This window comes from Tachysurus vachellii, chromosome 17 (genome assembly GCF_030014155.1).
Source record: "Tachysurus vachellii isolate PV-2020 chromosome 17, HZAU_Pvac_v1, whole genome shotgun sequence".
In the NCBI taxonomy this organism is placed as follows: Eukaryota; Metazoa; Chordata; class Actinopteri; order Siluriformes; family Bagridae; genus Tachysurus; species Tachysurus vachellii.
In genome coordinates, this window is record NC_083476.1 from 4,021,703 (window position 1) to 4,037,727 (window position 16,025).

The 16,025-nt window shown below is 36.5% G+C and overlaps 2 protein-coding genes across 2 annotated transcripts in view; both read right to left on the bottom strand.

Annotated features, from left to right (window-relative positions):
• LOC132860362 (uncharacterized) overlaps positions 1-16,025 on the bottom strand; it is a 112,547-nt gene that overhangs the window by 13,014 nt on the left and 83,508 nt on the right.
• On the bottom strand, positions 794-9,240 carry LOC132859594 (C-type mannose receptor 2-like). Its single transcript, XM_060890365.1, has 13 exons — positions 9,189-9,240; positions 9,016-9,044; positions 6,229-6,618; positions 5,766-6,116; positions 5,300-5,674; positions 4,824-5,189; positions 3,462-3,848; positions 2,946-3,368; positions 2,433-2,807; positions 1,942-2,304; positions 1,771-1,782; positions 1,562-1,644; positions 794-1,325 (listed from the first exon to the last, which is right to left on the bottom strand). The coding sequence occupies exons 2-13, from the start codon at positions 9,038-9,040 to the stop codon at positions 1,245-1,247; spliced, it is 3,231 nt and encodes a 1,076-aa protein (XP_060746348.1). The 5' UTR covers positions 9,041-9,044; positions 9,189-9,240; the 3' UTR covers positions 794-1,244.

Genomic DNA, 16,025 nt, shown 5'->3' on the forward strand with positions numbered 1-16,025 from the left:
GCTGCAGGAATTGTTTTCAACCTGCCTAAGTTCTCATATACCATCCCGCAGCTGCGATCCCTCCACTGGCTTCCAGTAGCTGCAAGCATCAGATTCAAAACACTGATGCTTTACTACAAAGCCAAAAATGGACCAGCTCCCTCTTACCTCCCTCTTAGACCTCATCACTCCTCGCAGTGCACCTCGCACCCTCAGATCTACCAGCACTGCTCGACTGGTCTGACCATCTCACAGGGTAAGAACTAAGTATACTACAAAACTCTTTTCTGTTCTGGCACAGAGGTGGTGGAATTAATATCCCCTAAGGGTCCGGACAGCTGAGTCACTGGCTATTTTCAAAGGACGGTTGAATACCTACTTATTCATGAAACATTTCAACTAGCACTTTCTTCTATGTTTGTTGTATTTAGATAAAACAACAACCTTTGAACATTGATTTAGGCTCATTGAATCTTAAGGGGGTTTTTACACCTGGTCACTTCATGCGTTTTCTGTGATCTGATAGCTATCCGATCGTAAAAAGACCAGGTGTAAATGCCCTCCGAAACGGTTTCAAGACGGATATAAATCCGATCGCTCAAACCACTTCAGGAGGTTCCTGAAGTGGTTTGAGGTTCGAGGTTCCTGAGGTTTTGAGGTCCTGAGGTTCACTTCAGGAGGTTCCACTTCTGTGCACATCCACAGAAATAAGGAGCTGAATCTATCAGTCCTTTTGGTTTCTCTATAAAAATAATATATACTATATTTTCAAACAATATGAAAATATTTTTCCCTTTGAATAACTTTCACCCAATACAAAAGATTTCACACATTTATTTGAAAACAATTAATAAATGAAAATCACATAGTACCCCTTAACGCTCATAACAATATTTTTCATAATCAAGTTCTGTGTTTCTTTTATTCATTTGAATTTCATTTCAAGAATACCATTAATAAGCACTAAACCCCATAAAATATTACACTTTTATATTTTATAATGTTATTATCTATATCACAGTTCAGTGTAAGTACAGTCATTGTTATTATGAGACATTACAGAAGGCATTTCAAGGTTTGTAAATATGTGTAAATCTGGTTAAACATTTTAATAACTATATTCTCTTTTTAATAAAGCTCTACAGAATTCCCAAATGCTCTGAAAAAGAAAGATTGCTGAGTAAATGAGTAAATAAAAGATAAATCACCACAAAACCTGGAATTTCCCTCAATTATATTTTGAACCTGAATGCAGACTTTTTCCTTCATGGATCGAGCTTACGGATGTTTCTCACATTCACAGTGTAGTTGCTTGAAAGTCCCAGTTTGCTCAATTCTTGCTGAAGCTGACAAAAATATGAAATAATTATATAACTGCAGTATATACTGTAAAATCCTTTATGCCACATCTCATCCATTAAGAATTTATAATGCTTTAATGTATAATCATTTTGGACAACATTATTTCTTTTGCTAAATACATTTTTACACATTATCTACAAAATAAACTCAGTGTAATAAATTGTATTAATATAAATTAAACGGACAGATAAAGGAAGACATTATAGGAATGTTTACTTACTTCCATAAACACCAGCCTTTTAATCTGAGAGTTTAACAGATTTTCATCTGCAGTGACTTTCATTCGCAATCCCATCACAGCACCTGTATAAAAGTGTTAATTAAAACCAATAAAGAAACAGACATTCAATAAGCATTCGCTTAGTTAACTAAGGATCATAGATATCTCTATTTATTTTTCATGACCACATAAATAGTGTTTTTGCTTACCTGGAATGAATGCTGCCAGAGCACAAGGAAGACATGTTAGGATTAGAAAACATCTGGTAATCTTATTCCAGCTGCAAACATTGCTATTGCTAAAGTTCATAATCATATTTAGACATCCAGATTCCTTTATTCATTATATTTTAAATGAATTCAAAATGGAGATCAACTCACCATTGTAGCAGATAAAAGGGAATCTGGCGAAACAGTTTTCATCTGTCCATCGGCCAAGATGATCCACAGCTGTACAGTGTTGATTTCTACTTTGTCCACGTGAATACAAACCATTGTCAGGTTCTGGTGATGGTTCTGGACTCTCTGGTCTCCAATATGTAAAGGTTGAGTTGCTCTGATCTGACCATAATCGGTTTCTATACAAACCTATCCATACCTCATAACTGTTTATGATGCTCATTATTTGCTGAAGTTCGGTCTGATTTCTTACACTGGCCAGGTCTGTGTATCTCACTCTGCAAAAGCTCTGAGCTTCTTCCCAAGTCTTCTGTTCATAAATCATTACATATGTGTTGTTCATACCTACGATTGAGAGAATTATAAAGATACACACAATAGCTGTATAATAATTATGTAGATTGTTTTTATTTGCTAAAAATGCAGGTTAAAATAACTCAGCCCAAATGTTTAATTTGTCTGACAGAGCTTACCATTATAGCAAACAAATGAATGTCTGTCAGTACAAGGCCTGTCAAACCACCGCCCTCCATAACCCATGGTAACACACATCTCATTTCCATTATAGTTATCAGGTTGATGGGGCCATCCTCTGAAGTCTCTCTCTCCCTCCTGGTAGAAAGCATCATCATCCAGAGACCATTTCCAGCTGTCCTCATCATCATACAGTCCAATCCAGGCTAAACCTGAGTAGCTGCCATTTACTGTGTTAAGGAGTGTGTTCATTTCCTCCATGTTATCAATAGTAGCCAGGTCAGTGTAATTCTCTCTGCAGTATCTCTGTGCTTCAGTCCAGGTCTTATTCTCACTAACAAAGTGATACTGATGAGTGGAGTTTGAGGGCATTGCTAGAGTAGAATAACACAAATGTTGGTTACTATGCTCATGTTTTTGAAAAATTATATTTGTTTGTGTTAATTAAGAGCAAGAAATTCTACTGAAAATTGCTGCTATAGATAATATAGAAATCTCTGTTCTTCACTCACTGCTGTAACAGAGGAATGGAAAAGCTTGACCACAGTTTTCATCTGACCATTTCCCATAATAATAATCATCATTAAATGACACAGCAGTACAGGATACAGTTTGTCCATAATTATCTGGTTGTCCAGGTTTCCAGTTGCTAAAAGAAGAGTTGCTTTGATCTGACCATAAACTGGTTCTGTACAGGCCGATCCAAAAAGCGTAATAATTATAATAATAATAATAACTGTTATAGTAATAGTAATAACTGTAGGTATAATGATTATCATCCTTGTTATTAGCTAATAATGATCTGATCTTCTGGTTCTCAGTCTCGTTCCTCACAATGGCCAGGTCTGTGTAATGTTCTCTGCAGTATCTCTGAGCTTCAGTCCAGTTCATGTTCTGATAAACCAGGACATATCTCTCACTGGCATTCACTCTGCCTAAAAGAGAAGGAAATGGCAGTTGTGTAGAATATTTATGCTAGAATCTATGTATATATATATATGTATATATGTATAAAGTGTATCACTCACCATCAAAACAAATGAATGGAAGTGTTGTAGAACATGAATACACCCACCAAACAGCAAGATAACCATAATATACACATAAATTGTTTCCATTCCAGTATCTTGGTTTGTTTATATACCAATTACTAAAGTTTATTTTTCTGTTATTGTAGAAAGCATCATCATCCAGAGACCATTTCCAGCTGTTCAGATCATCATACAGTCCAATCCAGGCTAAACCTGAGTAGATTCCATTTACTGTGTTAAGGAGTGTGTTCATTTCCTCCATGTTAGTAATGGTTGCCAAGTCAGTGTATTTCTCTCTGCAGTATCTCTGTGCTTCAGTCCAGGTCTTTTTCTCATTAACAAAGTGATACTGATGGAAGGTGCATGATGATCCTGTGCAGAATTCTTAGGAAAAAACACCATAATATAATTTTTTACACACAAAAAACATTTTCTTTGTAAATATTGATGTGAATTACCAAAAATACAAATGTTAAAGTAGATATTATGTTTTATGATTTTTTTTAAAGACATTGTATAAAAAGGTTGAAAAATGTTCTATAACTTTTAAATCACAAAAATTTCCTTGTGTTTTCATTTCTTTAATCATGAAGATTATATACGAATATTTATATTTATGAAAATCCTATGATGTCCACACAGATGCACAACTAAAAATGGCTAAGAACTCGAACAGCTCAGATTAAAGTTTCCTGATGAAAGTTATGAAATTAGTGATGTCTGAATCAGGTGGAATTAAACTGTTAATTAAAATGACATTAAACCTTTAAATCTTATTTTATTAAACTTAAAAGTATATTCTGACATCACACCAATATGTCCTTACTGATGATCCCACTTCAATACTAGCATCATTAATATAGAGTTGACCCCCATTTCCTGCAACAGCAGTCTCCATTTTCAAGCAAATACTCATGTTCTTGTGCCTGAATGGTTATTTAGTGAGATCGCACAGTGATGATCATTAAATAGGTCTTGTATGCAAAGAGCTTTCTAATTCATCTGATGAGTTGAGCTCATGGTTCTGTAGAGGCCACTAGATTTGTTCCACACAAACTTCGGCAAAACATCCCTTAATAGAACATTCTACATTAATAATGGCATTGCCAGGCTGAAACAGGTTTGGACAATAACCCTTAGCTATGGTGAAGGGAAATCTGTGCAGAACGTTTTGTGCAACAGTTTAGAGTAGGCCCACATGTGGGTGTGATGGTCAAGTGTCCACATAGTTTGGACTTATATCATATGAATTATAAGAGAAAATGATTAAATAATTATTTTGCTATTTATATAGTTCAAGAGGATAAAGATTCATATTGTACAATAATGAAAAAATAAAGTCTGATTAGAAGAACTCACTGTTGTAGCAGATAAAAGGGAAGGTGGATAAGCAGTCCTCATCTGTCCAATGACCTGAGTCTCTGAATGAGACAGCAGTGCAGTGCTGATTTCCGTATTCCCAGGGAATATAAATACCATTGTCTGGTTGTTGATAGGTGGCTGGTCTCCAATTTTCATATGTGGATACCTGTTTGTCTGACCAGAGTCTGGTCCTGTATAAACCAATCCAAGCCACAGTGCCAACTGTAAGGTTTAAGATTCTTTGATTATCTGTTGGATTTCTCACACTGGCCAAGTCAGTATAATGCGCTCTGCAGTAATGCTGAGCTTTTGTCCAAGGCATTGGCTGGTTTATCCATGTGTAATTTTCTGTTCCATTATTTCCTGATAAGAAAAGCCAATAAATGTGCTCAGTAACACCTAAACCAAAGACTAAACAATCTATTCTCAAAATTTACACAGTATATTCCTATAAAATGATTAAAGATTCTCACCATCATAACAAATAAAAGTTAAATATGATCTACAGTCTCCATCAAACCAGGTTCCATCAGATCTAATATAAACACACATCTCGTTTCCAAAATAGTTATCGGGTTGATGGGGCCATCCTCTGAAGTCTCTCTCTCCCTCCTGGTAGAAAGCATCATCATCCAGAGACCATCTCCAGCTGTCCTCATCACCATACAGTCCAATCCAGGCTAAACCTGAGTAGCTGCCATTTACTGTGTTAAGGAGTGTGTTCATTTCCTCCATGTTATCAATAGTAGCCAGGTCAGTGTAATTCTCTCTGCAGTATCTCTGTGCTTCAGTCCAGGTCTTATTCTCATTAACAAAGTGATACTGATGAGAGGGTAATGGTAGCATTGCTAGAGTGGGATAACATAAATGTTGGTTACTGTGCTTACTTTCTACTGAAATTTGCCACTATAGATAAATTCAACACAGATATCTACTCACTGCTGTAACAGAAGAATGGAAAAGCTTGGCTACAATTTTCATCTGTCCATTTCCCAGAATCATTAAATGACACAGCAGTGCAGGATTCAGTCTGTCTGTAATTATCTGGTTGTCCAGGTTTCCAGTTGCTGAATGAAGAGTTGCTTTTATCTGACCAAGATCTGGTTCTGTACAGGCCGATCCAAAAACCTGAATAATACGTATTATTAAACTTTGATCTAATCTCCTGGTTCTCAGTCTCGTTCCTCACGCTGGCCAGGTCTGTGTGATTCTTTCTGCAGTATCTCTGAGCTTCAGTCCAGTTCATGAACTGATTAACCAGGACATATCTCTCACTGGCATTCACTCTGCCTAAAAGAGACAATAGAAATATAGGAAACCTGTACTTTTACAGAAAATATGTACTGAATTTAAAGGTAACTTGTGTTTTTTCATAAAGCATATACAAATCTGCATTACTCACCATCAAAGCACATGAAACGAAGCATTGAGGAACAAGATGTCTCCCACCAAACTCCATCATAAGTAGATACATACACACACAAACTAATTCCATACCAGTCTCTTGGCTTCTGTATAAACCAGTTTCTAAAACTTCTCTCTCCCTCCTTGTAGAAAGAATCATTATCCAGAGACCATTTCCAGCTGTTCAGATCATCATACAGTCCAATCCAGGTTTGCCTGCTGTTCCTAATATCTATTATGTTTGTAAGGGCCAAGTCCTCTTCAGTGTTATTAATAGAGGCTAAATCAACATAATTCTCTCTGCAGTATCTCTGTGCTTCAGACCAGGTCTTATTCTCATTAATGAAGTGATACTGACGAGGAAGACAGACACCAAGGCTGACAAACCCTGAAAAATAAAACCAGTTTTTATATAATGAATATAACTTGAGGTCACTGAAGCTCTGATTTACTAAGATCAAAAATAAAGTGAACTAAACTAAAGTACTAAAGTAATTTTTTGAGATACGAGCTGTGATTCGACCAAATTTTTGCCTTGAGATACGAGCAAATTTTTGAGATACGAGCATTCGAGCCGCAATAACCACGTGTGCTCTGTTTCCCCGCCTTAGCTTCCCGCAGCTCACTCGGTTAAAGCCGCCTTTCCACTGCACACGACAAACGACGGCCGATAACCCGGAAGTCATTCATTTCCTATGTAGAGTAGCAAAGGGGCTGCGTGAGGTGCCGACCATCTGCGGAGCCGTAATTTTCGGATCCGTTTTAAGCATTGGATCCGTTAAAAAATTTAAACTTGTGCGACTACACCGCATCCGATATGCCGACCGGACAGGTTTTTATTAAAACGACCGGCAGATGTTAGTGAGGAAAGAGTGACAAAAAAGGCAAAAACAAGTGAAGAGAAAAGCGATGAAGAAAAATTAATAAATTAATGTAAAGAAAACAGAAATTGTAGCAATTAAGTTCAGTTAAGAGAAATCAAGCATCGCGTTAGTTCTGGCAGGCCACGTCTTCAAGCGGACATCAGCTGTTAATCTGGTTACGACATCCATATTACCCGACCATTTAAATTCCCATTCATTGAGCCGCTTTCTAGCGCTTCGCTGCTGCTGCGATCTAAACTCCCTCCTACAACCCTGACTCCACCGAGCCGGAACCTGTGTTTGTTGTACCAGTTTACGTCATAAATCTCCACATATTTATCTCTCTCTCTCCCTCTCTCTTTAATTATTGAATTATTTATTTATCCATTTATTCATTTATTATTTTCCAAAAAAAAATTATTTTTCACTAAGAACTCTATGCATGAATAATGGTTCTGTTATACGGGGTCTATTCTATTTCAAGAATTCTTGCCCAGAACAGAACCATACCGCCAACACTAACTGTATGCTATCATCTAATAAATTCTCATTTGACAAAGTGGTCCTGACAGAATTTCAGTTAAGTTCGTTAATTTTAGTGAAGTTTAGTTAAGTTCCATTTAAGTGTAAAGTAGCATTAAGAGTGTACAGTAGCGAGTAAGTGAACGAAAGTGAAAGTGTAATTCTTCCTAACTCCTCCGCCTGTTTACTCCTCCCTCAACCTCCGTGCGCATCTTCCGTAAAGAAAAACCAGTTTAGTGTTTTGACATTCTCTTTTATTACTGTATGTTTTTATACAATATTTGTAATTTATATATACATGTACTGTACATTTTTCATATTCAAAACACATCAACAAAACAACTGGAGTGGAATTTTGCAAGCTGGAACGGATTAATGGGATTTCAATTAATTTAAACGGGAAAATTGCTTTGAGATACGAGCAATTTGAGATACGAGCAAGGTCACGGAACGAATTAAACTCGTATCTCGAGGTATTACTGTATATATATACAGAGCCGATCGGCCCTATTATACGTATATATACACACACACACACACATATATATATATATATATATATATATATATATATATATATATATATATCTGCACATCTCAGCATTATTCCAGATATAGTCTGTACTTTTTCTATTTTTGTGCTTTGTATTACATTTTAGTTTATTTTTTCTTATTTTCTACAACTATATACCTATCTATCAACACTGGCTGTCAGGGCTCAGGTGCATGAGTGCTCTTTAAGATATAAATCTTGACAGTGAAGTTGTCATTTGTTTAAGTCTAAGTGAGCACCGTGTTCAGATTGTAGTTTGATTAAAAGCCTTCTGCAGGCATAGGATTTGAGGTTGAGACAAAAGAATTCTATCTAGAAGGTTAGCAGCCTATCCCTGTCAAGGAAGTCTCAACCATGTAGTCAGTCAGTCTACACTTTCTCCATGCTTCACCTCAAAAACAACCCAAATTACACACCAGTGTAATCACTGGTAATTGGCAGCGTGTTGTTTGGCTGAAATGTTCAAGCAAACAATAATCTCTGACTCGAGCTGACAGTAAAAAAGTTAATTTTGAAATTATTACTATTTTTCTTGCTGTAGGTCAATTAACTCTCTTCTCTTGTTTAATTTAAGACCACCAAATAGAACCAGGAAATATTTTGGTTTCTCATTTACAAAATGGAAACTATATATTTTCTTGGGTTTGAATCTGTCTTAGCAAACTATAACAGAAGGATCAGGATTGGACAACTGTGCAGGGAAGTTAACACGTTTAGTTGTTCCAGATCGTTCGTTGTACTAAATAAACTTGAAATAATCTTCTGTAAAGGTACAATGTGCACTCCATCATTTTATGAAAACTTTCTTATATACATTTATAACACCCAGATAACACACACAACTCACCCAAAAGCAGCAGAAGTCGAAACATGACTCTGAGAGAATACATGGAAAGAAACTCTGATTAACATATTTATATCAATTATAAAATTAAATTATGTTTCTGTAGTCAAAATAGTCCATCATATGATGACATATTAGTAAAGTTTTGTATTTTATATAAAATATAAATATTTTACCTCGTGGATTCGTTCTGTCTGCTGTTTGCTCCTGTCTGCCACTTGAATTTGTTTCAACATAGCTATGTAATGATTCTGAACAAAAGAACATAGGAAGGGCGTTGAAATATGTAGAAAGACTGGTTATTAATTGTTTTGACTTCTAATTTCATTCAGAATCATATTTAGTTGAGTAATCGTTTCCGGAAAGGGCCGGTGTGGGTGCAGGTTTTCATTCCAACAAAGCAGAAGCCACACCTGAGTCTAATAAAAGCCGGTGGCTTAGTGATTAGCACGTTCGCCTCACACCTCCAGGTTCGGGGTTCGATTCCCGCCTCGGTTCTCGGTGCTTTGTGTGCTCATGATTCTGGTCCTGTTGTGCTATTGCCCTTGCCTGGATTATTTTGTGCTTTTGTTTCAAATCTTCTACCTGCATTTGGATTCTCGAAGCAAGTGAAGCATGTCATCATTAGACCTTTCACTGGTGAGCCCAGCAACAAGCCCTGGAAGACCTCAGACAACATCTAAAGCGACCAGCCTGCCATCTAGTGGCGGGCAACCGACAGTTCACCCAACACCGACTTGACAGGATTTTGGACAAAACAATGTCTCATCACATCCACACCAATAAGGAGCTGGACGCCATGATGGCACCTTGGTTTCCCTACATCTTAGTGCTGCACTGGAATTCTCAATAAAATATATTTAAAAAAAATTAGGACAACAGAAACTGACAATATTCCCAAAAATCACTATAATAAAAACAACTAGAATGTACATTTCCTGAAGAAAATGTGAATGGTGCACATAGGCAAGTTCCCCTCATCGTGCTGAGTGTTTTGATATATGACATGTCCATGTTGTGCTAACTTTTTGATATCGCTTATGTTGGGGGCGGGGCTACACGTGACGTCAGTTCCCCTCATCGTGCTGAATGTTTTGATACATGACATGTCCATGTTGTGCAAAATAACATGCATGTCATGTCATCCAAAAAGGGCTGTCTCTGTGGAATGAGCTGCTTTAAAGCCAGACTATTTAGGATCTCGAGGGTTGTTCTGTGTGAGATAGACAGTTGATTAAAGACAATGCGTTCAAGAATTTTCGAAAGAAACAAGAGAAGTGATACCGGTCTGTAGTTACTGAAGTCTGATGGATCCAGAGCAGTTTTTTTTTAGGATGGGAATAACCCTTGCTCTCTTGGAAGTATTTGTTACCTGACCAGATGCTATGGATCTATTGATGATAGTGGTAATGAAGGGCAGAAAGTCTTGCGAGATGGTCTGGAACATAGTGGAAAGGAGTAGATCCAATGGGCATGTGGTAGGATTGCAAGACTGGATGAGTTGTAAAATCTCTTCTGCTACTACAGTTAAGAAATGCGACAACGAAAGAGTGGGGGAATCCATACTGTGAGATGTAAGTGCAGTCAGGGCAGAAGTGAAGGTCCTGTAGATTTCCTCAATCTTCTCATGGTAGAAAGATGCAAAGTCTTCTGCAGTCAGGGAGGATGAAGAAGGTGGAGCAGGCGGGTTGAGTAGAGACGAGATGATGTAGCACATAGCACATGTAGCACATAGGACATAGCACATGTAGCACATAGCTCATAAATTTTTGAACATGGCTATGGTGATTTGAACTTATTTGGCTACAAAAACATGAGTGAGTTCAGGCAGTGATGATTGGTGAACAGATCTGGGATGCGGATAGATTTATAATTCATCAGTGGGGTTGAGCTCAGAACAGTAGCACTACACTGAGATATGAGACAGTATTTTAAGTGTAGATTAAAGTTTTGATGTAAATTAAAATTTCATTTCAAATCCATTGTGTTTGAACACAATCACAAAACAAATGACAAAATCCTTTATTTAGTGTTTCTTTATTAGCATGTTATTTAGTCAAACTTTAATCAATGCATCCATAAACCTCAGTAATAAATGTATTGAATTACTAAATACTAAATAGTACCATAGTATTCCTAAAACATACAGGCAACTGTTAACAAAATGATTGGAGCAAATCAGGAAATCTAACACATCAAGATTTTCTTTCATTAGTTAAAATTAATTTGAGAAAAACAATATATCGTATTTTCTGCACTATAAGGCACAACTAAATGCCTTAAATTTTCTCAAAAATCGGACGTGCGCCTAATAATCCGGTGCGCCTTATGTGTGCACCGAGTTCCAAAAATCTGTAAAAATGTTGTTGTGCGACTTTGGTAAGCGTTCCGCCATTGACTGTCGGACCATTTCCCGCTGACACAGGGACGTAATACATACACTACGTACGCTGGCAGCGATTGTTTGTCTAAGGACCCCTGAAAATGGCACCAGTGAAGAGACATGCTTACGTGGCACAATTCAAACTACAGGCTATCAGTTATGCGGTTGTAAATGGGAATAGAGCAGCTGCGAAAGAATTCAACATCAATGAATCCATGGTTCGGAAGTGGAGGAAGCAGGAAAATGAACTGCGCCAAGTTAAGAAGACACAGTAGATGAGGACTTTGATGGATTTGTGGGAGAAGATTGATTAAAAAATAATGTGTGTGTATTGTTAAATGGTAGAAAAAAGTTCAACTAAACTCACTGTTTTGCTTCCGTTACCTTTTTTGTAGACCGTATATTTTAGCATGCGCCTTATAATACGATGCGCCTTATGTATGGGTTAAGTACAGAAATAGACCCCATAATCCGGTGCGCCTTATGGTGCGGAAAATACTGTACAAGAAGTATAAATTTAATTCCAAAACACCAAATATAAGATTACATGTAAATCACACTAATTTACTAATTAGAATATTGTAATTATAGTCATTATTATTATAATATGTCAAATCCTGATGGCATTGGGAAGCTTTTGGGATCTATAAATATATTAGTTACAGTAGTGTTTGAGTGTTTAAATGAATTGTAAAGTACTTATATATATATATATATATATATATATATATATATATATATATATATATATATATATACATATATATATATATATATATATATATATATATATATATATATATATATATATATATATATATATATATATATATATTTATAAAATATCAAATATATGTGATATAAAATGAGTAGCTTATGATATGTGTATTTCTGTGTGAACAGATCTCTACATGCTTTCAGATTGAATGATTGCTGAATAAATGAAGAAAAATCTGGAACATATACATATTTTACATTTTTTTTTATATTTACATATAATGTGGACTTTCTCCTTCATTGATCGATCTTATGGATGCGTCTCACGGTCACAGTGCAGTTCTTTGAAAGTCCCAGTCTGCTAACTTCTTCTTCAAGCTGAAAAATATGAAATAAATCCTGTAAGTGCTGTAAAAGTCTTTTATATGTAAATAAACCACAACTAATCAATTACCAATGTATATTCCTTCATCGTGTTAGACAACAAAGACTTCTTTTGTTACCTAAATTGCTACACCTGATCTACAAGATAAGTATAATATAATGTTTAATGATAAATATTGATATTTAAAGATAACATTTAATAACTTTTAATGTTTAGTAAAACTGGATAAACATCTGTCTGTTTCAGATTAAGGATCATGAATGTTTACTCACTGCCATCAGCACAGATCCTGCAACCTCAGTGTATAAGAGATTGTCATTAGATCTGGTTTTCAGTCGCACTCCCATAACAGCACCTGCGATATAGATTTTGCATTATGATCAATATACACATACACCTGCATGCTTTCCATATGCAAATTCACATGCGAAGTGTTAAGCAACATGTTTGTTCCTCATATGATAAAAAGAAACTACTCTGTGTACTTTGCTCCTCTAGCACTCTTATACATAATCATAATGTAAAATGACTCCTCTGAAAGAAACCCACTAAACAAATTTGGAATAAATTGGAAGGTTGATGCATCTCCACCCCACATCAGTTCCTCTGAACTATTTTTCTTGAATGTATGAGTAGCCCATATGATGGTGATGCTCAAGTGTCCACATACTTGTGGCCATATAGTGTATAAAACAGTGGTTACTTGAAATTAATAGTTTTTAACATTGACTTAATGAACTATTGAATCTGATGTGAATCACAGATATATTATTAAAGTTTAAGGACAGTCACAGTAATTGAGTGTTTACTCACCTGGGGTGAAATCTGTCAAGAAAAAGGAAATCAAAATTAGAATTAGAAAGCACCTGGAACTCACAGAAAATCTGGAAACATCTACATTTGATTTACAATTTCATGAGTTTCATTTAGTGGCCATTGACTGTATTCTTACATGAGTGTCATACAGTAATAGAGTTAGCTCATAGATTGAATTTTATTATTGTTTCTACTTCTCAGAGAAGAAATACGCTCACCAGTGTAGCAGACGAAAGGTAAGCGGTCTGAACAGTTTTCATCTGTCCATTGGCCTGAATGATCCACGGCTGTGCAGTGTTGATTTCCATATTGACCAAATACATTCAAACCATTATCAGGTTCTGGTCCTTGTGCTGGAAATGCTGGTCTCCAATATGTAAAGTTTGAGTTGCTCTGATCTGACCATAACCGGTTCCTATACAGACCTATCCATATCTCATAGCCATACATGATGCTCAGTATCTGCTGAAGTTCATTCTCATTCCTCACACTGGCCAGGTCTATGTAATTTTCTCTGCAGTATCTCTGAGCTTCTTCCCAGGTCATGCTGTTATAAATCTGAACATATATGTTTGTACCTAAGATTGAAAACATTGTGATAGTCACCTATAGGCAAGATACGTATTATTATTATTATCATTCATAAGCCAATATCAGCTATTCTAGCAATTTTTAACACTGCCAGAAAATTTTCCTACATACATAGTTTATCATTCCTGCTGTTCCAGATGTCTATTATGTTTGTAAGGGCCAAGTCCTCTTCAGTGTTATTAATAGAGGCTAAATCAACATAATTCTCTCTGCAGTATCTCTGTGCTTCAGACCAGGTCTTATTCTCATTAATGAACTGATACTGACGAGGAAGGCAGACACCAAGGCTGAAAAACCCTGTAAGATACATAATACCAGTTTTTACATAATGACATAAGGAGGTTGATTGGCATCTCTGGAAAATTGTCCCTACTGTGTGATTGCGTGAGTGAATGAGAGTGTGTGTGCCCTGTGATGGGTTGGCACTCCGTCCAGGGTGTATCCTGCCTTTATGCCCGATGACGCCTGAGATAGGCACAGGCTCCCCGTGACCAGTGTATAAGAAAAGCCCAGAGGGTCATCAGTGACTCCAGCCACCCGTCCCACAGACTGCTCTCTCTGCTTCCCTCAGGAAGACATCTCCGCAGCATTCGGGCCTGCACTAGCCAACTGAGGGATAGCTTTTTCCCTCAGGCTATCAGACGAATTAACAGTCAAAACTAACACACCCTACAGCATACTTCCACAATATGGTAAGCCACACACTGCACTTTAACTTGTGACAATAAAAGTGACTTGACTTTACTTGACAAAACAATGTGGTTCTTCACATCCACAGCAATGAGGAGCTGAATCTATCAGACCTTTTTATTTCTCAGTAAAATACAACAATATATACTCTATTTTCAAACAATATAAAATATATTTTTCTCTTTGAATAAATTTCACCCAACACATTTCACACGTTCCTTCATTTACTGTTTATTATTAGATTGACATTTAATCAGCACAACCAAAACTACAGTATTTTCCGCACCATAAGGCGCACCGGATTATAAGGTGCAGTCTCAATTACGGGTTCTATTTCTGTACTTAACCCATACATAAGGCGCATCGTATTATAGGGCGCATGCTAAAATATACGGTCTACAAAAAAGGTAACGGAAGCAAAACAGTGAGTTTAGTTGAACTTTATTCTACTATTTAACAATTACACACACATTATTTTTTAATCAATCTTCTCCCACAAATCCATCAAAGTCCTCATCTACTGTGTCTTCTTAACTTGGCGCAGTTCATTTTCTTGCTTCCTCCACTTCTGAACCATGGATTCATTGATGTTGAATTCTTTCGCAGCTGCTCTATTCCCATTTACAACCGCATAACTGATAGCCTGAACCGGAGTGTGGAGCGCATAATGGTTAGGAAGAAACAAATGTTTTGCAACATACCAGTAGTATACCTACCGGAGGCGTGACGGAGGTAAGCGTACGTACTGTACGTATTACGTCCCTGTGTCAGCGGGAAATGGTCCGACAGTCAATCAAGCGGAGCGCTTACCAAAGTCGAACAACAACATTTTTACAGATTTTTGGAACTCGGTGCACACATAAGGCGCACCGGATTATTAGGCACATGGCCGATTTTTGAGAAAATTTAAGGCTTTTAGGTGTGCCTTATAGTGCGGAAAATACGGTACATGGAACCCAATACTGAAAACAATTAATAAATGAAAATCACATACTGTAGTATCCCTTAATGCTCATAGCAATATTTTTCATAACCAAGTTCAGTGTTTCTTTTATTCATTTGAAATTCATTTCAAGAATACCATTAATAAGCAACAAACCCAATAAAATATTACACTGAAGAAATCATGCTCGATCACAGATCAGTATAATTAGTCATTGTTATTAATAATGAGACATTACAGAAGGCATTTCAAGGTTTGTAAATATTTGTAAATCTGTTCAAACACATAATATTTAACTCTTTTTAATAAAGCTCTACAGAATTCCCAACTGCTCTGAAAGAGAAAGGTTGTAGAGTAAATGAGTAAATAAAAGATAAATCACCACAAAACCTGGAATTTCCCTCAGTTATATTTTGAGCCTGAATGTAGTCTTTTTCCTTCATGGATTGAGCTTACGGATGTTTCTCACATTCACAGTGTAGTTGCTT

What these genes read in the sequence shown, in the direction of transcription:
- LOC132859594 (XM_060890365.1), bottom strand. Translation starts at nt 9,040, where the DNA reads ATGTTTCGACTTCTGCTGCTTTTGG. An exon ending in TCCATTCATTTGTTTTGATG is followed by an intron (nt 3,369 to 3,461) that starts GTGAGTGATACA and finishes CTTCTCTTTTAG; the next exon opens with GCAGAGTGAATGCCAGTGAG. An exon ending in TCCATTCCTCTGTTACAGCA is followed by an intron (nt 2,808 to 2,945) that starts GTGAGTGAAGAA and finishes ATTCTACTCTAG; the next exon opens with CAATGCCCTCAAACTCCACT.